A 26,449-nucleotide genomic window follows, 5' to 3' on the forward strand; every position below is an offset into this window, starting at 1 on the left:
TTAATCTTTTGAAGAAGAGCATACTGAAACGGCCGGCAATACTATATAATAATGAAACAAGAATAATGATTAACAAATTCTTTAAATATTTAATGGTTTATAAACAAAAACAATTAACAGGTAGCATACCTTAGGATAACATAAAATGTATTTCATAGTATTTGATGATGAAATGAATGCACCCTCATGACGAGGTATCTTGCGTGTTCGCGAGAGAACGATTCTATCTGGCTGAATATTTATAGTTCCATAGTTCTCCACAATCGACTTGCGATTGGTCAAACATTTTTTAATAATCAATCTAGTTCTACTACACCCAGCTCACTTTTGTCCTAACGAAATGCATTTCAGAAATGCCGCGATCTGAATGCTAATCTATTGGTATTCGATAGTAATGTGGAAAGAGTTGTTGCAACAAAATATCTGCAAGATTTGGGTGTGCCATTTGTGAATAGTTGGTTTGATTCTATCTGGATCGGTGCTAGTGCCCAGGGTACCAATCGAAGGTTTGTTCTCTCCAAAAATGGGGCTCCTTTAAGCTATGCCAGGTGGTGCTTCAATCAACCGGACTTCAATCATCGGGAATGTGTGGCATATGCCGATTTCTTAGGTTACAATTTCGGATATCACGATTTTGAGTGTTTGGGTCTGTTTCCGTTTGTGTGTGAAAATAGCGCAATATGACAATATTGTTTGACCTCATGACGACAATTTTTGTAACTCAATACTATATAAATGTGACCTTCTGCAAAGCTTGGCCATACATATATATACAACAATACTATGAATAATATAAATTACAAGAATGTACTAATAAATACTAAGGCATTCCGTAACCTATAAACATGTATTTTGGCTCACTCAGACTTTGCCTAATTTGAAGGTATTTTTCTTAAAATATCGCCTTTAACTCTCAATTGGATTTTTGTCTAGTTAATATCCAAATCAATCGTTGCTACAATTATTTGGAAATTGAAATTATAACATCGCTTTTTTTAACGCTTCGGTTACAAACTTGATTACCCAGTATGTTTTTGTTAGGGTTTTCTGTTGATCACGGCTTAGATAACTTTAACTTTTGAACACTTCAATTCTATATGTATATTCGATTTCCATATGTGCAGGATATATTACAGTCGTTCATGCTAAATGCCCTAACCCCTACTATTTGTTTTTTATATGCCCCTGTCTACTAATCTCATCTGTTGAGTGCGCTTTGAACTCTGTGTCTGCAGCACGAGTAACGCCTCGAACGTTTCCAGATTGCGGCATAAAAAATGTGTTGACATTGCGATGAGGGGGAGAGAGCTCATAGATTCCATAAGTCATTCTGGGCAATTTATGGCATTTATCGAAGTTTCAAACAGGCAACCAAAGTTGCCAGGGTCCACATAAAAATTAAAAACTCGCTGTTCAGCTGGAAAAAAGACGTAGCTACGCGGCTTTGTAAAGGCAAAGGTCCAGGCAGAACTCATAGGAATACACTAGTCAAATATGATACAAAATTGGTTAGGTGAGAAGAGATTCCTTCCACTCTTTATCAGATATTAAAAATCATGGTAAAGACAAATATCTTTAACATTATTTTAATTGACTAAATATCTGCTTAAGCCATAAAACAAGCAGACTTTTATAAAAATCATGATGTCTTCTTAGATATTGCTCGATCATGTCTTTTTTGGTATACCAAAAAGATGCTGCGTCTAATGAATTTTCCTGTGAAAAAATTTCCTTGTGAAGGCAACAAAAATAAGTATGCCGCTTCTGTTTTACAAATTGAAAGTCATGACTGCAAACAAATGAAAATGTCTCGATGGCTTTGTCTTAATTTCCTTTGGGGTGCGCAGTTTTTCTTTACTTTATTTTCTTTTTTGGTTTTGTCAACGTAATGCAAAATTCATTTAGAGAAATTGCCAACGTTGACCAATTAGAATTAAAAGCAAGCAACACCTGTGTCAACAGCCTCACGTGCCCCCCTGTCACAGCCAGAGCTGCCCCACAGTTCCCCAAGGAAATTGCTTGGCGTGCAATTGAAGGGAGCCGGGCCGCAGGACGGGAACAGGACAATCAATCATGCAGCGTGACTCCCGATTCCAATCTAAATGCTAAATGCATGCGGGAAGCCTTAATAAATCTACATGAGTGGAGCGATTTCTAGGCTGCCGAGGGCGTTGACTTCACACGCACACAAGCACACATACACGACACAACAATTAATGAAGTGCGCCTAATTAATGAAAGAGACAATTTTGCTACGACATTTTAATAAAACAACAAGATAAAGGTATTAGCCGCAGCGAGATCCAAAGTATTCCAAAAGATATTCCTCAAGATGTGAACCGTCTGCACTTCTAAGTGAAAAATTAGAGTAAAAGAAAAGCTTTAGTTTATTCCGATCTAACTTTTTATGTCAATATGTTTTAGCTAGGAAAACCTCGAATATGGGAATCTGCTAGTCACGCACTCTCGACTAGAGTACTCATGCCCGTTTTAATCTGATAGCTTTATAGAGTCAAAGATCTCATACCACAGCATTATTGCCTTTAATATACATCTAATAGGCTCAGGCCTCATTCAAGTTGCCGGCAATGGAAATAATTTAATGCGTTTAATTAAAAAGCAGCAGACAAGTTGCAGCAACAAATGAGTAGCGCAAAAGTTGAAAATTGTTTTTACATCTGACAGACACACATACACGCAGAAAGTAAATGCAACACACATACAAATTGAGTGCTAATTAAATTAAGAAGCAAGCAAAATAGTTTTTCACTTGGCTCAAAAGTCAGCCCCGGCAGCTGAGGAGCTGCATCCACCAACTTTTGCCGGGTCGTTTCTTCGGTTTCTGTTTGTTTTCTTTGCGTGTAAATGAGCTCAAATTTGTTGTGCAAATAGCGCATGCTTTAAGCTTGGCAACGACGAGCGGCAAACACAGCCTTTAAGTACATGTGGCTGGCATTTTTGCATGTATAGTATAGTACACTGCAAGAAATTTACTTACTTATGCTTAATTATTTAATGTAACCTTGTAATTGCTCGCTCTCTGATCACATGAGTGCAGCATACTTTTATAAAATATGCCGCTAAAATAATAAAGTTTAAGCTATTTACCTAAGCCGTTTTTTTCTCGCAGTGTACTTAAAGCATGCAAATCTGTAACCACGAAAAACAATTGCATATTAGATATGCGCATATGTTAGTGCAAATGCCAAACAGCTTAAATAACAGGCAACACTCAATGCAGCAAAGCCACAAAAACAAACGAAAAATTCTACACGGGAACACGACTGCATCTTCAACTGCATCCATCTGCTGCTTCCCATCTGCTCAGCTGCAGCTTTGGGTCTGAGTCACCGCAAGGACGACCACGGCGCTGGAGTGATTGCAAACAGGGCGCAAATGCAGCGCATAAAACTAAAACTAACAAACGGACGGAACAGCACCGGGGCTGCAGTTCTAGGCGGAAACGGAAGTGCCAGGCAGAGCAAGGCACAAGACAAGCCTCGAGCTCAGTCAAGTAGGAAGCCGGGTTAGCTTGGTTAGCTGGAAAGTGGCTGCGCCCAGAAGCAAAACCGGGCTAATGCTGCTGGCTGCTGGCTGCAGCAGGCAAAGCCTCAAGCATGCTTGAGATGCAAAGTAAATGCAAAACCACAGCAAATTATGTTGAGAGCTGGATGCGGAGGCCACGAATGGAGTATGAAGTAAATGGCTTGGCTCGGCTCGGCTCGGCTTGGCTTGGCTGAGCCGTGCACGATAAGGCCCTGGCACCCAGACAGCTCAAGTGATTTTCCTTGAGTGTGCCTTGAGCAGGTGTCTGTTTAACCATTATGTTTAGTTGCAGGCAATTTGTTTTTACCATGTACCCACAGAACGAGGAACTAAAAACGTGCAACGAGAGACGAGCATTTTTTAGGGCGCTGCAAAATGTACGACCCGACACACCGGTCGACTCCGGCCTGATTACACTCTGCTACCAAATTTTCAACAGATAATTTTCAAAACTGGAAAAGGGCATAGAGAGCAAAAAAGTGTTAAGGTAAGCAAAGTGAGATATTTAGTAGGACAAAAAGAGAGAAATGTAAAAATAATTCTATATATGTATGAAAGCAATTTAAGAATAATTTGGATAGATAATGTATAAAGAAAATTAACAGGATAAAACATGGAAAAAATATGATAAGGTCAACAAAAAAATATATATATATAGAAATGATCGAAGAAAATGTGATCTTACAATTTGTTGGAAATACTTAACATCTTAAGTATAATTTAATATAAATTATTGAAGGGTATTAGAAAAGTTCTTAAGCCATAATTCAATACATATGTAGACAGCAATATAAATAAATTGAATTCACTTTCAAACCACAAAAACTGCGCAATAAAAGAGCACATTAACTAACACTTCTATCGATTGGCTGCAACAGTTTTTCAGCATTACAAAAGGCATTTCCTGTTGTCCAGTGTTGCATTGCGGCACTACAAAAAAAGTGCACAGCGAACCTACTAACTGATTAAGTTGCTAGCAACAAAAGATACTTTATTAACAAGAGCAACAATAAGACAGGGAGCAGCAGCAGCAGCAGCAGCAGTAGTAAAAGTTGAAACTATGGCTCACAGCTCATCATGTCCGACCAGAGAGTAGCGATGCTTGGAGGGACCCAGATCCTTGAAGGTGGATAGCGGCGGCGGATTGGTTTCGTGTTCGATGGCATGCCGCATTTTGAGTTTGTGCTTTAAATGCTGGCTGCTAAAATCGCTAATGAACATTTTTAAATGGCCCGGAATGTACATGTCCTTAAACTTGGGATACGGATACATAAACTTTAGCGAATCGATGGCGATCAGGGGCAGATCCCGTTGCGTTTTGCCCATGTGCAGCACCGAATGCTGAAACTTGAGGCCGTTGACGGTGACAAAGTTGAATTGGCCACAGTCCACACAGCCGGCCAATTGCATTTCCACAATGGACTTGAAATCCTTCACAGAGCCAACATCGTCGGGCATATGGAAGAGAACGAGCAGCGGCAATCGCTGTTCGATTATCTCCTCCACATTGCCAAAGTCGACCTCACGCACCAGCGGCACACACTTCTTAAAGAGCCACTCCTCCATTTCGATTTGTGATTTCGCATCGCCGTAATAGATCTCATCCGCAGCATGGGTGCGCGCAACGTCCGGACGGTAGACAATTGTGGGCATTTTTTCCGTAAACGCCACATTGTCCAGCTTGGCGCCGATTCTTATATAGAAATCACAATCGTTTTTATAACGCTCCGCCAGCAGAACAAAAAGGGCTGCAGACAGCTCCTTACGGCTCTCGAAGAAACCAATCACCGAACGCCTTGTGACATCAATCTCATCCAGCTCCTGGATATTGATTATCGTTTTGATGGACGATTCGAATTGCTTCTTCACATACGCGACAAGCGCCTCAACGGAACGCTGTCCACGATACTCCTGGCGCAGCGGATGGCCGCGATAATACAGACGCAGCGTCGGAAACTTGCTGATGTCGCACATATTGGAGAGCTCCACTTCCAGCATACAGTCGACGCGTGCCAAACGCACTCCCGCCGACGGTGGCAGCTTCTCCGCCAGCCGGACGGCCGCATCCTCAAAGATCGGCATCAGGCGGGTACTGAAGTGACACCAATCCGCATAGAAATTGATAAAGACCACCTCATATGCGTGCAAAGTGCTATTGAAGTTCCTCCTGGTGATCTGCAATACATTCGGCTCGACTGGAGCTGCCGTAGACATCGTTGGCGGTGGCGGCGTTGGTTGAGCCCGTGCAGTTCTACCTGGCGTCCTCTTCTGATGCGTCGGCAGAAACAACGGAGCAATCAGCAACAGAGTTGGCCAAATAGAAAACAACATTTTTGTCTAGACTAATTTAAAAAAATTAAAATGTATTTGCCTAAAGAGAATCTTGTCAGTTTAAAAAATCAAACTTTTAGCTAACTAAATTTATAATTTCCCTACAGATCGGCAAGTTAGCATGCCGCAGACATAGGCAATACACTTAAACTCAATAAGAGCCTTACTAGTTTGATGTAAAAATCTTAATTAATATCACAAAGTTAAATCCACGTTGTTAAACAAAAACTCAGGTAAGAGCCCGATCGAGCCTGTCAATGATATATGCAATAAAACATAGTATACATGTTCTGTAGCATAGATTTAGAGTAGCAAAGATTTAGATATATACATGTAAGTTTTATCTATATAGATTATCAAGTACTAAAGGATTTTAAACAGACAGGCAGAAAAAAAATAAATAAATATATATATTATATATTCATTATGATCACGCAACATAGTTCTGTTAATCTAATAGTTTTGCCTTCTAGCTTTAATACTAGCGAGGCTTTTCCCGGGGTAAGCGCCTAAAATTTACTTATTCGCGCGTTTTCCGAACTGTTGCGTGAATTTTCAATAACTGCTGAAAACGTTTCTCACTCTGAAGAAAGTTGCTAGAACAGTAAAAGCCGATCAGATAGAAATAAAGATATGCAAAAAAATTAAAACTGATTCATTAATTTTTTATAGAGCTTTCAAAATAAGTTTGAAGCCTATCGGAAGAAATGTAAATTGTTGCCAATACAATCTTTAGTCCACATTTTCCAATTTTCAAAAAGGGTTCACAGATTTCTAATAAATGTAGCTTTAGCCTTACAGCTGTGTTCAGAAAATATCTTTGGAATCGATTTGAGTCAGAGCCTTATTTGTACTCTCAGTTTTCCACAAAAATTGCTGCTCATATTACAGCAATTTAATAATTTTTTTCCAATTAATGTATGTTTTCTTTCAGACTTAGATCTGTGATCGGCGCCGACATTCAAAGGCTTAATCAGCCCATATCTGTAGCCGAACAAAATCCCAATGAAAACAAGCAAACATTTGCCGGGCTTACTCATTGCCCGCTTGGCTCACAACTCGCTGGCAATCGTTGACCGGGTGCAAAAGGACTAAGCAAATATTTGCAGCTGCAGCTCCACAAATCACAAATGAGACGAGGGCAGATGCCAAGCGTCAATACAAACGTTGCGGATGAGATGCCAAAATCTCAGGATGGGGTTTCATTGGCAGGGCACGTTGTCGGTTGCAGGGGGTTGTTGTTCGAGACGTTGTTGCTGCTGTTGTTGTTGTTGCTGTTGTTGTTGTTGTTGGCTGTCGTCAACATTTCAAAAGGACCTCAACATTGACGGAAACGGAAACAACAACTTGCCCGCACTCCAGAGCAAGAATGGTTGGCTGCTTGCTTTGCGCCCGGCAATGTTCCGGCTGCCTGTTTAATGACATTTTTGCGCCCATTTAAGCTTCCGTCGTGAGCTCTGTCGATTTTTGCAGTAATTTACTTAAGAAAAGTCTAAATATGTTTGCCAACAGCTCCAACTCCGCCCCTCTTCACTCTTCAGGCCTCGACTTTATTGCCAGCAATTTCTGCTGCTACCAGACAATTGTTTATGGCGTTTATCTTTGCGTCTGGCGATAAAATGTTGTGTAAAAATCCATGTGACTTTATGCGACAATATCCAATAAATCTACGGCTGGCCCAAGGCCCGAAGCCTGGCCCCCGCTGCTAGTGGGGGGGGTTGGCTCCGGCTTGACCTTCACAGCCTTTTCAACGCCAACCCTTCGGCATTTGGCTTTGTTTGTATTTGCTGCATTGTCTGCGCCCTTTCAAAGGGTTTAATTGTGCTTTTTGTCTGCGTGTTGACATAGGTAAGGCCATCCGTCCATATGTCGTACTTCCTCTATCCCCAACTCCATTCCATGTTGTTGAACATTCCACTTTTTCTTCTCGCTAACGAACGTGTTAATTAACTTGTATAAATCAAGCGATAATAAACTGATGAGCTGCTAAAATATGAGGGTAAAAAGCTACTAGTACCAGCTTAATAGTACTACAAATGCTTTGATTTAGACAGTTTGCTGAGATCTTATAAGACTGTTCTAACCTCCTAATTCACTTGACACATAGCTCACACTTTTCGGACAATTCACGCTTCTAAGTGGAAAATAGTTTTATGAGTTTAAGTTTACTTCTCGTCAGACTTTTCATTTCCCATTGCGATTAATTTGCATATAACATTTTAAATAGCCAATAAATCCAATAAACGAAACGCCAATACATAATTCAGCTTGAGCAATTTAAAAGTCAATTCACAAAGCCCGTCAAAGCTGCTTCAGCAAATATTTTCCGCCGGAAGTGTGGGTTGGGTTGGGGTAAGTGCTGCCATATTCAGCTCATAATTCTCGCGGTTGGCTTTAGATTGAATTTCTGCAATGGATGCGTCTTTTTGATGATAAATGCGCTTGCCACAAACGATTTGTTGCGCATACTTTGGCGCAAAATTTATGCGAATTTGTAATGCAATTCATAAGCCGCAACGTCCCAGAATGCAGCAGCAACAGCAGCAGCAGCAGCAGCAATGCATTGCTTACAGGGTTGCAATTTATTGTGGCGCAGAGTTGTCAATGCTGGCAAATAAATGGCCCCCTTCCCACAACAAAGGAATGCCGCGGAAACGACTTTATATGTTAATCAGCAAGCATTTGTCAATGGAAATAAAATAGAATAAAATATCCTGAAAGTAGGCTATAATGAATAAAATATTTTTTATGCTTATATTAGTAATATTGTCGAGTGGTTTGTTATTTGAAACAATCAAATCTTATTGCTGTACTTAACCTTGGAAGGCTGCCATATCGCTCAACTTTCGCCTATAACAACGCCATTTTGTAACAGCCCTACTTGTGTTCATTTCTATTTATTATATTTAACAGTTATTTCGTTTAAGACTTACGCAAATCGGTTAATAAATGTATGTTCACAATGTTTAAGTTTGAGTTATCGTATTATAAAGTAACACACTATCCTTAAACAAACTGTGCCAAAGAAAATTGAGGCACTTGTAAATAAGAGAACATGTTTCAACATGGCATAATTGTGATTCAGCTCCTTCTGGCGTGATGAAACTTTTTAATACAATCCAGCCCCCGTGCCCCTATATCAACACATGCATGACTTAACGCCATCTACTGGCGACAAGTTTAATTATTGAGTTGCAATGCCGCCATTTTGATGTTGCCTTCAACGCCACACTTCACAGTTTGTTTGCTTAGTCATTTAGTCATTCAGCCAGGCAGTCAGCTTGTCAGTCTGTCAATGTTGACAACGAAGCGACATCGCCGTCGCCATCACTAAACGCTTCAGTTGGCATTTCTGCTCTGCGGCGGCGGCGACGGCGGCGTAGACGTTGGCAGCGCATTAAAACAATTTTGTTAATTAAGTAGGAAAAATTGTTAGTTTATTTACTCATCAACTTTGCCAGTTGCCATACCTAACGCACACACTCTCATTGCACACACTCACTTAACTCTCTCTCCCTCTCCCTTTCTTTACCTTTATTCCTACCACCCTCGCCCCCTTACTCCAGCCATCTATCCTTTGCCAAGTTTTTTGCCTAGAGAGGCAAGTTTGCAGTTTGCTTTGTGCGCTGTTGCTCAAAAATTCTCAAGTGCACAATTAATTAGTAAAGTTGGCAACGCCGACCGAGAATAGCAGGCAGCCGGGCGAAGCAATGCGGATCGCAATTTTCAACGCTCTTTTGGAATTTATGGCCCGCTCTGATTAGACGAGCGCAAGTTTCATGGCGCCTCCACTCGGCTGGGGGGGGGGCAACTACATAAGTAGCTAAGCTTATCGGCAATTTTCGGTGGAATTGTGTCGAATTTGACTCTCTTTGGTTGGCATCAAATTGAAAATTGATTGGCAATTGCATAAGTAATGAAAGTGGTTCGTGGACCAATCAATTGCTTTCAATCACTTCGTATATCACTTTGTATTTTACAAAGCGCTATTGTTCAGACTAAAATTAAATTGATTTGGATTGAAGCTTTTCTAGGCGCTTAAGTGCAAATCGGCTTGTTCTTTTCTCAGAAAGTAAATTAAATACGTTTTTTGAAAGCAATCAATACAGATCAGCCTTACTAACTAATATACTTGAGTAAATGAGTAAAAAAAATGACAAAAATATATAATATAGTTCTGTCTATCCTCAATATAAGGATGTAATTTATACCCATATTTTGCAATGATATCGAAAAGGTCATTTCATAAAAGTAATATATAATAAATAATAATAAATATAATAATAATCCAACGAAGCAAATGCATACGATTATTTTCCATATACATTATGTAATTAACTATTACTAAATATTATTTGTTTGTTCTTATTTATTGAGGCTTTCAAGAGAAAATCATAGATACTGATCAAAAGCAAACTATCTTAAAACATACATATTTGTTGATAAACTTTTTTAAATTCCGTTAACATAACCGCCGCTTGCCGCTTACTTGCTGTTAGACGTTTTCGTCGGCTAACATTTTACAAATTGCAATTGGCGCCATCTGTTGCCTACTCAATCAACTACACTTCACATTAAAAAAATGTTGCTCTGCTGCGCTTTGTTTCAGCTTATAATATTGTTGGTGAACTAATTTAAATAATTAATCAGTGCTATACAGTACAGTAGCAAGTTCAGGAGATCATTAAGGGCATATTTACTTACAAGTTATCAGATTCTTAAATATAAACAGCTATGACAGCCGATAGTTAGCCGGCAATCGATAGCTGCACTGGAAATAATATTCGGACCATAACGAAGTGTAACATGTACTTAACCAACAGTAAAGACAACAAAATGACTGACAACTAATGGTAAAATCTATTAATCCCCTTTACACAAAATTAAATGTCGCGTTCTCTCAAATCGGTTAAACATTCTTATTCAAATACCGATTAATCGAAAACATATTTAGCATCTCTAATTTTAGTTTTTGGTCACATTGCCAGGGCGTTGACAAGGCGTTGTTGTTATTTCATAAACATTTTGTTGCATCTTGTAAATAACGATTTTATTTATTAAAAATGGTCGTCCTGAGCTCCTGTTGGTCACCCATAATTTGGTCCAACAATGTACGCACGGGCAGCTATGCTGTTGCCGCATACACGGCATCGTTAAGCGTAGTATTAATTACCCTGATTTGCTACATGCTCGCTGGTGGAGAGTCTGGCCAACTTTATTCACCCTTGTTTGAAACGGACATAAGGACTTCCATGCCGATAGCCGGTGGCTTTTTTATAATTTACTTCCTACTTATTATATTGTCATCCTATCTAGTGTACTTTGGAATTAGGATAAGGTGAGTTAAACAAGTGTGTACCACGAATTTGTAAATACTTAATATTCCGAATAAAACCATTTCACAGTACGCGTGGCTGGCTGTTGCCCTGGCTCTTTTTGGTTGGACTCGCCATTCTATTTCAATTTGGGTGGAGCCTTTGGTTAATCGGAGGCTACTACATATACGTGAGCATATATAGATTATGAATTTTAATTCCTTATATACCAACTAATTAACTTTCATTCAGTTGGAGCAAACATTCTCGGCGCTGCTAAACTTCGTTTGGGTGGCTTATAATGTAAGTTGAACATGCAGTTGTCGTCACCAATTTAACCATTTCTCGTTTAGTTATACTGCTGGCTGGTCGTATTCTCCCAGTACCAAATCTTCCTGGAGATACAAAATCCAAATATCGAACTATTGATGCCTTAAGGACGACATTCTTGTCGAATGCAAATCGAATAATCAACAAGTTTAAAGCATTTTAAAATTAGATTTACTTATAAGTATTTTGTCCATACAAACAATCCGTCCACAGTTTATACTCCAATAACATAATATTCCATATTAAATGTGTCTTATACATAATATTTTACACTTATGTATTTCATACAACACGTAGAGAATATTACACATTAACACAAATAAATTTGTATTTTTACTGTACAAACTAGATATTAATTTAGTTTTTTTTCCGACTGTGGAAAATGCTATAGCTATGAAAATCATGGGGTCTAGAATTTTATAAGTTGGGTCAACAAATATTGATGTAAGTCAATCAAAATTAGGCCCTCAACTTATTGCCGTATATCTTAGCGATATTCAGTATAAATATCAATGTTTATTTAGCATTTGTTAAATTTTATTTTACACATCATGTAGCTTGAACGTTTATACAGATATTGACGAACCTTAAAACCACTGAAGCAAAATGTGGATACAAGGGGCGAAAAGCCAAATAAACAAACTAAAGTTCCGTTTGTGAAAGGGTGTTTACATTAACTACATTTTAAGAAGCGAATAATGTACATAGTGCTGAGCCCTGGTCTAATTGTAATGGCTAAGTGTTTAACACAAAACTTTTATAACGAGTTAATTTAAGTTTTCTCCTCCTTTTCCTTGTTGTAGCGCTCGAGTTCCTTAAGAAATTGAGCCTTCGGCTTCATGACATTTGGCCGCTCACCGCGACAGTTTGGACAAAACCATTTGCCCTTTGGCTTCAGCACAAGGGAAACGCACGAGAAGTGGAACCACTCGATGGGGCACAGATCGTTGTCGCAGAGTATCATTTCTCCAAATGAAATCTGAATATAAAGTAGATTAATAAAATAAGTGTTTTATGCGATTACCACAAACTTTCGCGTTACATACCTGATTACAGACGCAGTACGTTGGCTCGTCTGGATCGATGGGTTCAGGCGGAGGCGTTTCTTCACGAGCATTCGTCGCTGTATTCGAAGCGCCCGCGCCACGCACTTTGCGTTTCTTCTTTTTGCCAGAATTGCTGCCACCGCCATTGCCGGTACCGCCACCTGTGCCACTAGCAACACCTCCGCTTGATAACTGCACTTGGCTTTTACGTTGGCCCAAACCACCGGAACTGCCCAAAGAAGCCTTCCGATCACTAGTTCCGTTCCCACTACTACCAGCTTCGTTAGCCGAATTCGATTCATTGCCGCCCATTTCGGTGGAGCTGCCATTGTTTGGTAAACTTTCGTTGCGCCGTCGTGAACGTTTACTTCCCGAACGCTGAAGCTCGCTATTACCGCCACAAAAGGTGCCATTGAAGCCGTTGCCACTGCTGTTCAAGTGGCTCGAACGATCGTACGTCGGCGTTGAACCTCCGCCATTGCCACTTAAGCCGCCGCCAGAAGCTGATACGCCCATGACAGCACCAAAGGGCAGTCCTCCATAATGGTCCTTGGCAACGGAGTTAGTTGAGTTGCCCAGTCCACTACTATTTAACACGTTGTTGCCCGCACTGTTGCCCTGATCACACATTGGACTCTGTAACCTTTGAATCTTTGATGGCGGGCCATCGTCAAGCTGCGCGTAACGTTCCCGCTCCTCCTTTAAATCGAGATTCTGCTGATCTGTGTCCAATTGTCTGACTTTACCGTCTATTATCTCCTGTAGGAGATTAACAATCTGCATTTTCTCATCACCCAGTTCCTGAGCCTGTATTAAGCTTTGGTGCATACGCGTTATGGAACGGCATCGGCGGTTGGTGTCTGGCGAGTTTTGATGCAGCACATAAAGATCATAGTAGTGATCCACATCTCGTATTAGTCCTATTAGGAGGAAATAGTATGCATGGGATAAGTGGGATTTTTGGTGGAAGTATATACGTTTTGATTTTACCTCGGTACTGCACGTCTATATCACGTATGCGAGACAGCTGGCGTTGAACATCATCAGGTAGATTCTCCACGGAATCAAGATAATTATCCACATAAGTGGCCGAGTTTATAGCCTCCGATTCGGATGCAATCATGTTGTGATTTGTTGTTAAATACTTGCTATCTGCGGCCCTACGACATTGAATTCAACACAGCGGTATCGTTCATTACAATGAAACTTTAAATTAGGTGTATGCAAATTGGCCAAATAAGTTTTTACGCTGCAAAATATAAGTTTCAATTTTTTAAGATGTTGCGACTGTACGCCTGTATTTGTGTATGTGCATGTGTATCATTTGAGTGTTGGAAAACATTAAAATATACTCTTTTTAACGTTAACATAACCGCAGCAGTAATAGTTGACAGAGCGGCTCTTTTTTGCGTTTACTGTTACAAAAGCTGCGTTAACAGTTGAGTAAACCTTACCTATGTTATCACAAATATTCGAGCGCCGATTTAAATTCTTAATTATTTTATGATAAATCATTTTTGTATAATTTTATTTAAGCAGTCTGTGCATGCATCTAGGTATTCATAGACAAATATGAGTAAATTTAGTTAACAGCAGGGCGACGCTATATATAACAGTAGGGTTACAGCTCATAATGAGCACAACGGTGTGCCCGCGATTATTTAAAAGTTCAGTCCTACAGTGGAGAGTTGATGTTCGAATATATTGTAACGATCGAGCAATACAAGCAACTTTTAAAGTACGAAAGGTCATAATGATTTCGCTGCTATCTATTACGACATTTTCCGGTTAGAACAACCGGTATCTTCAAGAAAAGACAAACATTAAGAAATAATTTGTTTTATGTTATTTTATTGATTTCCTATTTTGGTATCCTTTTCTCAATTGGCTCTTCATGTTAATTTTGACGTAGTTATATTAAAATATTAAATGTTCTGTCTAATGGCTTGGAATCCTATAAGCAAATCACATTGCTTATTTGGCATTAAATTAACATATTCAAACAAGCAAATCAACTTCCAGTTTTGGAAAAATTGACTTTTTCTTATAGCTTGGCTCTTAGCTAGAGGAGCAATGCCAACTTTGACCTGTCAGTGGACGAAGAAGTTAAAAATTTGAGTTGTTAACGAGCCTGCAGCTGGTCCGTATGCTGTTCTGTGTGTACAGCTGTGTGTGTGTTTATTTGGCAATGTGAAACATGTGTCTAAAACAATTTATAAATATTTTTATAATATCGTTGTGTGGCATTGTGTAACCTACAGCAGCCTGGGCAGCCATATGGAAATGGGGTTTCGGTGACACGCAACCAACTCAATGCACGAGCAGCAAACACAAACCAAACACAGACTCAGACTAAGACTAAGATAGTAACTAAAGATTGTCTAAGCAATGTCAATCGGGCCGGGGGTGAGCCGTCTGGGGTCTTAGGCTGGGGCCACACCGGGCCACTGTGGTGTGCGCCAAGTTTTGTTTTTGGTAGCTTTGGCAGAGTTTTGGCTTTTATCTGCCTACAACAGCGACAACGAGCTCATTCAATTAACCAGACGCGTTCCATGTGGCTCGGCTCCTATCTTACTTAGTGCATTTCGTGGTCGTACGTGATAAATATGCGAATTCCCAGCACTCTCTACCAAATGTCCAGCGTTTTCATTTTGTTATTGTCGCTTTGGTGTTTACTTTCCCTCATTCAACCGGCAAAAGGTTGTAGCTGAGATCTACTCTCTGATAATGTAATCTGCATGTGACTTGTGTTTTCTATTTTATATTTGTGTGTTCAATAGCCAAATTCAGCCTGGACGCATTGAGATTCTTGTTGCGTAATGGCAATTTCGATATAAATCCATTTAATTGCCATCTATTGTCGTGGGAAACGTGTCCCAGGGAATATATTGGATTTCAGTTATTTACCAGGTGAGCTGATTTATGAACTAAAGCCTAAAAATTATCGTAAATTAAATTGAAAATTATTTGCATGATTTAGAATACGTTTTCTAACATTAACCTGATATGAAATGATGCAAGGGATACAGATTAATAGAAATGTAAGCTTCCCATGACATCAATAAATAAATAAAAGAGCAAAAAGTTGTATTAGAATTTAATAGAAACGATTTAATCGGTAGTACGCGATTGCCACAAATATTTTCAAACATAATATGAAGACTATTTTGTATTATATTAACGCAGTTTTCTTCTCTTCAACAAATGTATTACTTCTTATTGCTTTTTGGCATTATTGTATTTCCTATCTTTACAATATTTGTTAGTTATTTAAATAAACAAATATGCCCAATAAAATATTTAAACCCTTTCAATTTTTCTCAAGTCTGCACTTTTTCAGCCTTAGTCTAGGTTTCTACGGTATCCGCAGGCTATCCCAGACAAAGACTTACTTTTACCCATAAATCAAGGTCTAACGACATCCAAAAAACTTGCTTTAAATACTTTTATAACTATCTTTCACTTTTCTACGCCCTTGCTGCTTCGTTGGGGTTTGAATATTTTGTCACAGACGACTTTGCCTCCTTTTACTGTTTGTTCGCAGACAGCCATAACAATGAGGCCAATGTAGAAGTGGAAAAGCATTTATTTGGTGCACAGCATGAAATCGCTTGAAAGACAACATTTTGGCCAGAAAATTGGGCAAAATAGTTTTCAAATCATATGAGTTTATCTTATCAGTTAAACTGTATAATTATAGCTGCATAGCCATAAAATAAAAGTAATTTTTGGCGTGGCTTCATCTATTAACGTGCATTATCAAATCAAAAGACTTAGGCAACAAACTTGCAATAGTCTGGTTAACAGTTTCGTTTCTATCCTTCATAACAATTAAGCACAAAACCATAGCTAACCACGACGAAGTGAGTGTACGCATTAAAATATATCTATAACCATTTAAATTTACATAATATCGTGCTAAAGAAATAGGCAAAAACTGCAAAGAAATACCAACAAAACAAAACAAATTACAGACTCGACCGCGGATGATAACACACAGCCGCAATTGGCTGCGACGACTGCGAAAAGCGAAACCAAAACCGAAAACCAAACTGAAAACCAAATCAAAACAAGCAAGGAAAATTATTTTTTAAAACGGTGATTTCTAAATACTCTGCAACTGCAGTGTATTTTTAACAAATTATTTATCGTTAAAGTGTTTACAGCAAAGTCAAATGTTTGTGCTAAAAACGTGCTTAATATATAAATTTAAATTTTAACTAATCTAGAACTATTTGTCATATAATCAAAGTCGAATGCAGAATCTGTCTGAGCTTAAATAGTTAATTATTAAAGTCTTCAATTCACAGCATGAACCAAAAAGTTGTCGTTAGGTTCGGTTTGAGAAGGTTCCTCATGTTGTTTTAAAATTGTAGTTAAATAGCTTAAATAGTTCAAAATTTGCCAAACAGTTATTTTTCTATAAAAATGTGTGCTCATCTAAGTTTTAGGCAGGAAGTTGGGTTCTTGTTTCAGTTTTTGCTGAACAAAAACTGTAATTTCTGGACTCGTTTCGGTTTAAACTGTGTTCATATAATTCTTCAGACTTAGCTTGTCGCGAAATTCTTGGATCTCATCGAGATAGCATTTAATCGAAGCAATTAGTTAAGAAATTACTTTTCATCAAGTAAGTACTAACAATTTCACAATACCAATCAGACGGCTATTGCCATAATATCCGCTCCGCGGAATGGTATACAAAATCAGTGCAGCGTTGCGTGTGAGTTTCCACACAAAGTCAGTCGAAAGCATTCGCCAAGGTAAAGTCAAGGCAATAAGTGGCTGCGGCTGCGCCGACGACAGCGAAATTCTTTGGATAGTTGGCAACAGTTGCCGCGGCTGCATTTCCACTGCACTTGGCGCATTCGAAGCGCATCGCGCGAATTGGCAAGACGTGAAAAGCATCCGCCGTTATATGAAAAGGATACAAGCCCGTATTGGACCGTTTTTTGTGTTAACTATTTGAGTTGAGAAAATGTGCAAAAACAAATGCGAGCTAAAATGCAATGTTCAAAACATAAATAAAAGCAGCATTTATAAATTGTTTATAAAAACGCATTTGTTGTAAAGAAATTGCACTCCATTGCATTATTTATAACGTATATGAAGCAACTGTCAAACAGGCTTTAAAGCAGAAAAGTTGCTTTTAATTATGGTTAAAAAAGTATTAAATTAATAAAGAGCAAAAACAGGTTTTTGTTCAAAAAAACGTTAAACAAATGTTTCTTTAAAACTTAAAATAAAACATGAGTTTATGTTAAAGCATAAATATAAAAAAAAGTATCTCAAATACTTAAAAACTTTAATTAAATAATTAATTTATTAAATTAAATAATTAAAATTTGAATGAAAAATGTATGAAAATTCCTGAAATTTGAACTAATTAAAACGGCATGCACACTTCAGGCACAATTTGTAAAAATAAGTTTAAGCCAAGCAATTGCTAATCGCATTGCATGTCAAATTTGTAATTCAATGTAAAAGTCAAAAAAAAAAAAAAAAAAACGGACAGAAGCAAACACACATGTGTGGCAATTAAAAGTGCTTGGTGCAACTGGTGAAAATACAATTGAAGAGAAATGCATTGTTTAATTGTGATTTGCCTCTTTACGCTTATTTTCAAAGGTACAACAACAGCAAATACGACAATTAGAAAAGTTGACAAATAAGTTTCGCTCACGATCTAACCAATTTTGCAGATGTGCAAACGCTGCTGCTGAACCAAATGGATTGGAAAAATCTGCTCAACAGCGGAGCGTTGGATGTGAACGTGTTGCGCTGTTTTCTGCGCGACAAAAACTTTTGTCCCAGTCCCTACATTGAGCATCGGCTCTATGCACCGTAAGTTCGTGGACTTGGTTTTCTGATCCAATGACAGCCAATTAAGGCCAATGCGATAATCTGCGAAGTGTCTCTAATGCATGCACAATACTTTAAGATCTTATGCCAAACCAATTTAATTGCGAATTATTTTGGGAGAAAGTGTGAGAAATCGGAATACGCTTCGGTTTGGTAATGGAACTCGCCTGGTCAGTGTGCCAGCTATCAAAAAACTTGTGCAACCACAAGGATATGGGTTGAGTATGTACAATTAATGGGCGCGTAACTTGTTTTTTTCTTTTTTTTCGATGCCGCCAATTCGACCCAGTTCAGAAATTGGCACAGAAATTGGCCCGCGGCGCAGGCTGGTTGGCGTGGCCAATAAGAGCGTCCGAAGATGACATCAATCGCAATTGAAAATAAAATATTGCTTAGCTGGTCTACAACCTGTCTGCCCGCCTGACTGGCCCGACGCGACCAGCTCTCGACCAAGTCCAAGTCCAGCTTTAACAAGTGCAGCTGCCTCTTTTGGCTAGCCAATGTTGCGGTAATAGATGCCTCACATTACGTGATGTGCACTTCACAGATGCTGCAAACTCGAAGCTGGCAAAAAATTGGTTATTTTCACTAGACGAACGGGTAAGGCCCAGTTGCCACCCGTTAAGATCGCTTTACGGTTAAATGCTCCCACGCGTGCCTGACTAGATAGATTCAAGGAATTTATGCAGAAAGCTCGTGTTCATATAACATTACGTTTGATTTATTTTTAGCTAATAATAACTCCTACACTGAGAAAAAGCTTAGTTTATTCAATAGTTTTTCTTTATAACAAATTTGTTCATAGATGATAGACTTCTTGTTGCCCTAGAAAAAATCAATCAAAATATATTTGAGATGTGCTTGAATGCAAAATATGGGTCAAAAGTCTATATTTGGGCTTCGAGCTTTTCACGCTGATAACATGCTTGTTCTTAATTCGATACACATCCAAAACTATAGTTTGGGTAGATTAAGAATTTCCACAGGAGGGAACACAGGTGTACATTTCGCGAATTTTAATATGAAGCTTTGTTTATTAATAAGTTGTTTAGCGTTAGCTGATCTTTATGTGCTTTTTTTTTTAATAAATTAATCGCGTCTTAGAAGTTTTCATTAGAAATTTTTCATTTCATCAGTTTTTCGTGCCCTCATCGTAAGCCTTTTGCTTAAACGTATCGAGCCATTAAATCGGTTATACATTTCAAGAGTCTCAACTTACATTGTTCAAATTTGTTGCCATTTTTTTTGTGTGAAATGCATTAATGTTTTGATGTGTTTGTTATGCGCCCATATGTATTTGACTGTATTATATTACATTAGTATATCATGTCATAGCCAATTGCTACCCGTCCAGTTACTGATGCATAAATTGTTCAATATCATTGTTTTGCTTAGCTGCGTATTTTCCTAGACACATACATACTATGTAGATGTAAATGTGCATGTTTACATAATTTTTATCTGGTTTCGCTTTTTCTTTTCGCAGTAATGGGCCACGCTCTGGGCTGCCACTGAACATACACAATCCATTGACCCTGTACAAGGGCGGTTTCAGCAAGCAGCGCGAGACGGTATTCATAGTGCATGGATTTAATGGGACCGCCATTGACATGCATCTACAATTTCTGAGGGATGGTTAGTGAGTATGAATTGGACGCGCCAGGCAAGACCTGGTGGGGTTAACCATTGTTTGTTTATCCTTAGCATATTTGTCGCGCGAATATAATGTGATAACTGTCGATTGGCGACCGCTGACCCGATACCCCTGCTATCTGCACTCGCTGATCAATACGCGTCTGACGGCACAGTGCACGGCTCAGGTGTACTCGTTTCTCACACACTATGGCGCCTCGCGTGAGAAGATCACCTGCGTGGGCCATTCGCTGGGCGCCCACATCTGCGGCATGATTAGCAATCACTTGACCAAGAAGCAGTATCGCATCATTGGCCTGGATCCCGCGCGTCCGCTAATCGAGCGCAAGAAGAGCAATCGATTTCGCTTGTCCCACGATGATGCGAGTGTCATACAGGTGCTCCATACCAATGCCGGCTATCTGGGCCAAGAAGACAATACGGGGCATCTCAACTATTGTGTAAATGGTGGCCGCGTGCAACCGTTCTGCAAGGGAAATCCGATTAGTAAGAGCATAAATATTTATATATTAGCTAGTTTCATTTGGGTTTATCCAACAGGACGCTATCGATGCTCACATTTTCTGAGCATATGCTACCTGGCCACGGCCACCATGAAGCACACCAAGTTCATGGGCGTTCCCTGTCCCAATGGCTGTGTGAATCTGTCGGGTCCCAAGCGTCTGCCAGTTAACGGTAAAGTTAATCCATTCGAGTTCATATCACTGCTGCGAGAGTATTATATAGGAAACGATGCACCGGATAAGTAAGTAATATGTCACCTGCTATACACCAAGCATTAAAATTATTTACTTGCTTCTAGTGCTCGCGGCTGCATTTGCATTGATGTACCATATGCCAAACACTGTCCATTCACGGATTCGTAGGAATAGAAGCAGTGGCCCACAGTGCACGCTATACCATCTTGTAGATACATGTTTTAAGAAGCTTTATGCACTAGTTTTAAGCAAATGGACGGTACAGTTTTTAAGAAAATTATTTAATTGTAAGCCAAACTCATATAGTTCATTCGTAAGGTCTATCGGATGGTAGTTCCTGCGTGAACCGAACCACTGTTTGGATTCAGTGTTGAACAATTTCATACAACATTGGGCGGGAACTGAGCAATTCGAATTATATGTATTCATGAAAAAAATGCACGGACTCATAAATAAAACTTTGCGACAATATTTATAAATATTTATCTTTTTTCACAGATAATCGGCCAAAATACATGAAAACTGTGCATATAGAGCTCGATTTTTCAATCGTTTTGGCTTTTTTTCAAGATGTAAGCAAATTACAAAATTTGATTCATACATACATTTGATTATTTTACAAAATCTGATATTGTTTGGCTGAGATATGCCAAAAAAAAATCAACAAAATAGGTTGACTTCAAACGGATCGTTTATTGGTCAGGAAATTTTTTAAGCCAAACAAACATTGATTTGTTTGAATGCCAATTAATAATAGGGATCCCGTTGGAGCTAGTAGTTCGATAGGCTATTTGAATTTTTAAAAAACTGGCAGATCAATTTGTTTAGAATTAATGTCTAAGGCTACCTTAAGCACGTATCTGCATATTGGTATATATAGCATTGAGGGTCATTATACCTGAGAAAAGATATTAGGGTTTTAGTGCAAGGCTAATTTTTTCCGGTCATTTTGTACATTTAATATCATTTATAATTTTTTTAAGATTAGTTAGCTGAAACCATATGCTTTAATCCTATTATTGAGGGCCATTATCCCAGAGTAAGGTGTATAAGGAATTCAATTTCTTAGAGATAAATATTATTGAGTAAACCGTCCTTGTAAATTCAAATTTAAACGGGAAAAAGCTCGACTTTTAGTAAGAAAATCGTTTTTTGCTCAAATGAATTACCTCAGTACAGTTTGCTACTTTTTAGAAATATTATATTTCCCTGCCCTTTCTATTACAATGGACTATGTTATGTATAATCATACTAATATCAATTTGAATTAAACAATGTAATATAAAAATCGAGATTTTTAATGCAGGCTTGTTGTTTATCTTGGCCTTTTCATTTTTGCGTTTCACAATTGAATTGTTTAACTGCAACGTGCATTATGCATAGGCCGTGGTGAGTAAATGAAACAATCCAAGGACATTAGGCGAAGATTATCTAAAATAATCACCCAAAATATTTATGGTTGTTCTGCGAAACAGAAACATGCACACACTAACTAAGGTCATGCACCTTGCTGTGCGTACATGAAGATCGGCGACCAAACTGCGACCAGAACTTAAACCGCACAGACATACAGGGTAGCTGTGAGGGGCATCTTGATGCGAGACAAATTCCGAAACCAGAACGATACACCCAGTACTCGGCATACATATGGGCATTCGGTAGGGAGTCGCTGCAACTGCGTCTACAAGGTCATCATCTAGGGAGGAACCCTGCCATGTTTTTCGAGTCCTTAACGTATTCTCATATGGTTGGCTGTTTGGTTTTGCTGTTTTTCTGTTTTAACCGCACCGTTTACCAAAGGGCAAGACGAATTTTGATTTCTCATTCGCCACGCCGTGTTTGTGGTAAGTTGGGGCGTAATCTTTAAGGGTGCGTATTCCATGAATATACGGCATGGGCGGAGTCTACCTGAAAATAATGCATAAATTAGTGTACTCGCTTTTCAGCTCATTTGCAGCTAATATAACTTACATTTGAGTTTTTTTTTTTTTTTTGGTGTGGAACTAGTTGCGAGCTATACTTCATTCCATTCAAGGAATTCGAGCATTTTTTACTTTCAATTTTTCCGTAACTTTCCACCATGATCATAAAACTCTTTTCGGTTGACAATTCAGAAATCAAACCGATCGTTTTTCATGGAACTTTTGGCGTTGCAAGTCAAAAAGTCATAACAAAAGTCGAAAACGTAAAAACCCTTTTCTCTAAACAATGTCAGCCCGGGTACACATGTTCAAAGTAGAGCTCGCTCTTTTTTGACACAATTTCGAAGACAGAAACTGGTCGTAAACAGTTTATTTAGACATAATCGTACAAGAGAAGTGAAAATACAACTTACCTGATCGAGCTGTAGCACACGCAAATTTTTCTCAGGAAAACGGAACCATATGCAGGACTCAACACATCCTAGCCTGAGCTCTACCTCCATAAAATGCGCGTTTGAGTCGTCCTCGCTGGCGTTTCACCTCTCTTCCTGCTTGTTGTTGTTTTTTATTTGCCTTTTTTTTCCGGACTTGGGAAACTTTGCGTGGTATATGTCTATAGCCTTCAATATATCATAGAGTCAAGAATGCTGCGATTTCACGCTCGCTGATTGCCTGAACAACTATTTATTTATGTATTTTCGACATTTAGTCCTTTCTTTCATGACTCTTGGCACTGTGGATCACGTCATAATAGATCGGTGATTGTGGTTTTATAAGCCCATCCATTCGGCCGAATGTCGCGTTTGTCTCTGGCAGGATCGCTTGCGCGTCTTTCTCTTTTGATAAGCAGGCCGTGCCAATTGCGATTACGGCATTTGGAAATATTTCCTGGAAAACTGGGACGCTGTTTTCTTTTGATATCCACCAAATGGCAGTCAATATGCTGTCTTCAGCTGCCCCTCCTTCATGGCCACCCCCCTCCCCGCTGCCCCTCCTCCCACCATCCGGGGCAATGATGCAACGCCTTCTGAGTTTTTCACGCTGTCGCCGCCCATCAAAGCGTTTAACGCTCAACATCAACATGCAAATGAGCCCTTGTGTCTGCCTGTGACTTGATCTCTGCTTCTGGGGGCACGGAGGGTTGGCCAGTTCCAGCCAGCATGCAGCATGCAACATACCACATTTAATGTGGGTCGTTGTCGTCGTCGCTGTTGCAACGTTCTGAGTGATTAAGCGGAAATTAAGTGTGTGTGCGTTGCCTACAGCCTCCCAATTTGACACGTTTACTTTTTTATCCACTGAGTGTGGCTTTTTTTCTTTGTCAGTCAATCAATTGGGTCTGTCAAATTTATAAGACTATGAAGAACAAATGTAAATAAGTACACGCATAATATAAAACATGATAAAGCAAAGTTAGGGACCAGTTAGTAGGCAGGTTAATTAGGTATTCGCATCATTGTAGCTTACAATGGGTGTGTCAAGACGGTGGACCTAAGGGAAGGTAACATATTGTAGTCGACAATCGTTTTCAAGCCAAGGTACTCAGCCTAAGTACTAGGACAAGCTAGTACATACTTAACTGGGACTTAACAAAGCTTCTAAGGGTTCCCTTGTGCTTACCCTTAAGTACTGGCCAGAAGGCTGCGCAGAAGAAAAAGTGACGGAGACTTCCCAGGATCCACTCCATCGATCTAATAAACCGGGTACTTCGATACATATAAGCTAAATCGAAAGCGATTGATTAGGCATCGATGCATGCAACGCAACATGATCGCATTCCAAATCGAACAGGACTTTCAATTTACGTATCGTTAGATATTCAACATCAAGTCCAAGCTGGAGTTGCGCTAATCGAGCATCGATTTCATGTGGGCACTCGCGCTGCATCTTCAAAACGCAGGCATTGCTTTGATTAATGAAGCTATTGAATAATTTTATTTAAATTCGCATATATCCTATACAAAGCGTGGCTAATGGTAAAACGCCGGCAAAGATTGTTGGATGTGAGAAAAACGCCACCTACTTTTTGAGCTCCCCTTCGTCAGTTCGTACTACTTATATACACGATTTCAATAGCTGATGATGAATAGCTGTTGATCGGTCGGTCTGTTGATCAGCCGGGAGAGCCGGGCAACAGGTTGCTGTTGATTTGGCCGGTAGATGGGAACCGCTCGGCAAAACAAATTAATCTTGTTTTGCCACTGACAGTGGATCGTGGTCGCACTTTCTTCTGGTACCCGAGTTTTTCCATTTGCCCTGTAGCATGTTTGATGATGCTCCCGGCTGCCTGGCTGCCCGGCGGGAGCAAGGTGAACGTTGCCTCCAGATGTTTGATTTCAGCCTGATGCTGTTCTCCGCTCGCTGCTGTTGTTGTTGCTGTTGCGCCTACCTTGCGCCTTCTGTTTAATGATCAATTTGTTGGCCTCTGATCGTGCCGACAGCGTTTAGCAGTTGCTTGTGCCACTCGCTGACTCCTCTGCTGCGCGGGTCAGCCTAATGAGTTTCATAAAAGTGGGTGTATTTGGCAGCGGTGCCCCCTTGTCTTCCCGCACCCACTTTGTGCAAATGACGAATGTGTAAATGACGATTGTGGTGGACACAGCATTTTTTGGCCAGACAACGCGACGTCGTCGTCATCAAGTCTGGCCGTGTCGAAATGTGGTTACCAGTTCCTCTGATCGACACACGGCATTTGCGGCCAACCATTGGATTAGCTGCTGGCAGTGAGAGAGCTTCCCTTTCAATTGAAATATAAAATATGCTAATTTGCATACAATGCATTTCCTTGGAAGCCGGCTCGTGACCCACAAACAACTAATGCCTTCAATTAGCCAAACTAAACAGACTGTGCAGAGATCAAGCAAGGGTTAAGGTTTAGGGTTAATCGCATTCGCCTTGCTGCTGATCGGCCAAATATCGGAAAAGCCCTCCCGAGAGGGAGGCGTTGGTTGCGTTAAGCCGCAGCCGCAGCCGCAGCTACAGCTACCTGAGACGCCACCCATCCGCGGGCTTAACTCGTTGCCGGTCCGATCAGCCCAGCCATGGCAAATCGTTTACAAATGTTGATCAATAAAACGCCGGTCGGCAATGCGATTAGCCGGCCGTATAGATGGGCTCGAAATGCTTAGCAAACTTTTGCACAAATATTTGAAAAAGTCAAAAACTCCGCCCGGTTCGGCTCTAAGCTGTACTGACTTTTCCGCTAATCTAGCTATTTGTTTGCATGCTTTAGCTCGGATTTCGTTTTATGGGCTCTGCTCCTGCTCTGAATCCTGGAAACTTCACTGGTGGGCTGCAACTGCCGCTGGCCGGGGGCAGCAACTGCTTTTGCACATTGAGACTTGTATTTACCAAAAATAGCTGCGGATTAGACATAAAGTCAATCTACGCCTGCTCAACTCACTCTCATGACTTTGCCGAAGCTGAAAAGAGTTTTAGGTTCAAGCAAAATGTTCTTTTGAAAGATGGTAGTTATATATAAATTCAATATTTCAAGTTGATTTGGGAACTAAAGAAACGATTGAAGATTTTAAGCATGGTTTTTAGAGCATAAAAAATCAGGTCAAACAGCACAAAAATGTTGACAAACGACCTAACTGGACTTCAAATTTATAAAAATTTGTCAATAAGCGATATTTGCTTCAAATTATCTAGTTAGTTATTTTTTTAACATTACTTAGCTAAATGACTATATATTTTTTCTAGCCAATGTTTAACTCTTAAAGTTAATAAATTGAGTAGAGAGACAA

The 26,449-nt window shown here is 39.6% G+C and overlaps 4 protein-coding genes and 1 long non-coding RNA gene across 11 annotated transcripts; 2 read left to right on the top strand and 3 right to left on the bottom strand.

Annotated features, from left to right (window-relative positions):
• Window positions 1-4,611: 4,611 nt before the first annotated feature.
• Window positions 4,612-5,760, bottom strand: LOC6628112 (endoplasmic reticulum resident protein 44). The gene has a single exon (XM_002051981.4). The coding sequence runs from the start codon at window positions 5,758-5,760 to the stop codon at window positions 4,612-4,614; it is 1,149 nt and encodes a 382-aa protein (XP_002052017.4).
• Window positions 5,761-10,846: 5,086 nt separating this feature from the next.
• On the top strand, window positions 10,847-11,872 carry pasi1 (pasiflora 1). Its single transcript, XM_002051980.4, has 4 exons — window positions 10,847-11,215; window positions 11,283-11,382; window positions 11,445-11,495; window positions 11,546-11,872. The coding sequence occupies exons 1-4, from the start codon at window positions 10,941-10,943 to the stop codon at window positions 11,627-11,629; spliced, it is 510 nt and encodes a 169-aa protein (XP_002052016.1). The 5' UTR covers window positions 10,847-10,940; the 3' UTR covers window positions 11,630-11,872.
• A 146-nt stretch (window positions 11,873-12,018) lies between these two features.
• On the bottom strand, window positions 12,019-13,887 carry LOC6628110 (inhibitor of growth protein 1). Its single transcript, XM_002051979.4, has 3 exons — window positions 13,559-13,887; window positions 12,569-13,488; window positions 12,019-12,501 (listed from the first exon to the last, which is right to left on the bottom strand). The coding sequence occupies exons 1-3, from the start codon at window positions 13,689-13,691 to the stop codon at window positions 12,295-12,297; spliced, it is 1,260 nt and encodes a 419-aa protein (XP_002052015.1). The 5' UTR covers window positions 13,692-13,887; the 3' UTR covers window positions 12,019-12,294.
• A 3,998-nt stretch (window positions 13,888-17,885) lies between these two features.
• Window positions 17,886-21,040, top strand: LOC6628109 (phospholipase A1). Of its 2 annotated transcripts, XM_070208944.1 has the most exons (6): window positions 17,895-18,193; window positions 18,268-18,409; window positions 19,914-20,062; window positions 20,132-20,566; window positions 20,621-20,825; window positions 20,883-21,040. In XM_070208944.1, the coding sequence occupies exons 1-6, from the start codon at window positions 18,148-18,150 to the stop codon at window positions 20,944-20,946; spliced, it is 1,041 nt and encodes a 346-aa protein (XP_070065045.1). In that variant the 5' UTR covers window positions 17,895-18,147; the 3' UTR covers window positions 20,947-21,040. The 2 variants fall into 2 exon arrangements, with proteins under 2 accessions (XP_070065044.1, XP_070065045.1); XM_070208943.1 differs by having other exon boundaries at window positions 17,886-18,193; window positions 20,132-20,825.
• On the bottom strand, window positions 19,122-26,283 carry LOC138911204 (uncharacterized). 6 transcript variants are annotated; one of them, XR_011416600.1, is made up of 5 exons: window positions 24,321-26,283; window positions 23,114-24,191; window positions 20,873-21,016; window positions 20,639-20,787; window positions 19,122-20,546 (listed from the first exon to the last, which is right to left on the bottom strand). It is a non-coding gene; the product is annotated as an uncharacterized lncRNA (long non-coding RNA). The 6 variants fall into 6 exon arrangements; XR_011416601.1 differs by having other exon boundaries at window positions 23,114-24,056; window positions 24,321-26,277; XR_011416603.1 differs by lacking the exons at window positions 23,114-24,191; window positions 24,321-26,283 and having other exon boundaries at window positions 20,639-20,784; window positions 20,873-21,013.
• Between the last annotated feature and the right edge of the window lie 166 nt (window positions 26,284-26,449).

The sequence above is a fragment of the Drosophila virilis genome, chromosome 4, assembly GCF_030788295.1.
Source record: "Drosophila virilis strain 15010-1051.87 chromosome 4, Dvir_AGI_RSII-ME, whole genome shotgun sequence".
Lineage (NCBI taxonomy): Eukaryota > Metazoa > Arthropoda > Insecta > Diptera > Drosophilidae > Drosophila > Drosophila virilis.

What these genes read in the sequence shown, in the direction of transcription:
- LOC6628112 (XM_002051981.4), bottom strand. Translation starts at nt 5,760, where the DNA reads ATGTCTACGGCAGCTCCAGTCGAGCCGAATGTATTGCAGATCACCAGG.
- pasi1 (XM_002051980.4), top strand. Translation starts at nt 10,941, where the DNA reads ATGGTCGTCCTGAGCTCCTGTTGGTCACCCATAATTTGGTCCAACAAT. An exon ending in TACTTTGGAATTAGGATAAG is followed by an intron (nt 11,216 to 11,282) that starts GTGAGTTAAACA and finishes ACCATTTCACAG; the next exon opens with TACGCGTGGCTGGCTGTTGC. An exon ending in TCGTTTGGGTGGCTTATAAT is followed by an intron (nt 11,496 to 11,545) that starts GTAAGTTGAACA and finishes TTTCTCGTTTAG; the next exon opens with TTATACTGCTGGCTGGTCGT.
- LOC6628110 (XM_002051979.4), bottom strand. Translation starts at nt 13,691, where the DNA reads ATGATTGCATCCGAATCGGAGGCTATAAACTCGGCCACTTATGTGGAT. An exon ending in TATAGACGTGCAGTACCGAG is followed by an intron (nt 13,489 to 13,558) that starts GTAAAATCAAAA and finishes TCCTCCTAATAG; the next exon opens with GACTAATACGAGATGTGGAT. An exon ending in CGTACTGCGTCTGTAATCAG is followed by an intron (nt 12,502 to 12,568) that starts GTATGTAACGCG and finishes CTTTATATTCAG; the next exon opens with ATTTCATTTGGAGAAATGAT.
- LOC6628109 (XM_070208943.1), top strand. Translation starts at nt 18,148, where the DNA reads ATGCATTGTTTAATTGTGATTTGCCTCTTTACGCTTATTTTCAAAG. An exon ending in CTTTACGCTTATTTTCAAAG is followed by an intron (nt 18,194 to 18,267) that starts GTACAACAACAG and finishes CCAATTTTGCAG; the next exon opens with ATGTGCAAACGCTGCTGCTG. An exon ending in TCTACAATTTCTGAGGGATG is followed by an intron (nt 20,063 to 20,131) that starts GTTAGTGAGTAT and finishes GTTTATCCTTAG; the next exon opens with CATATTTGTCGCGCGAATAT.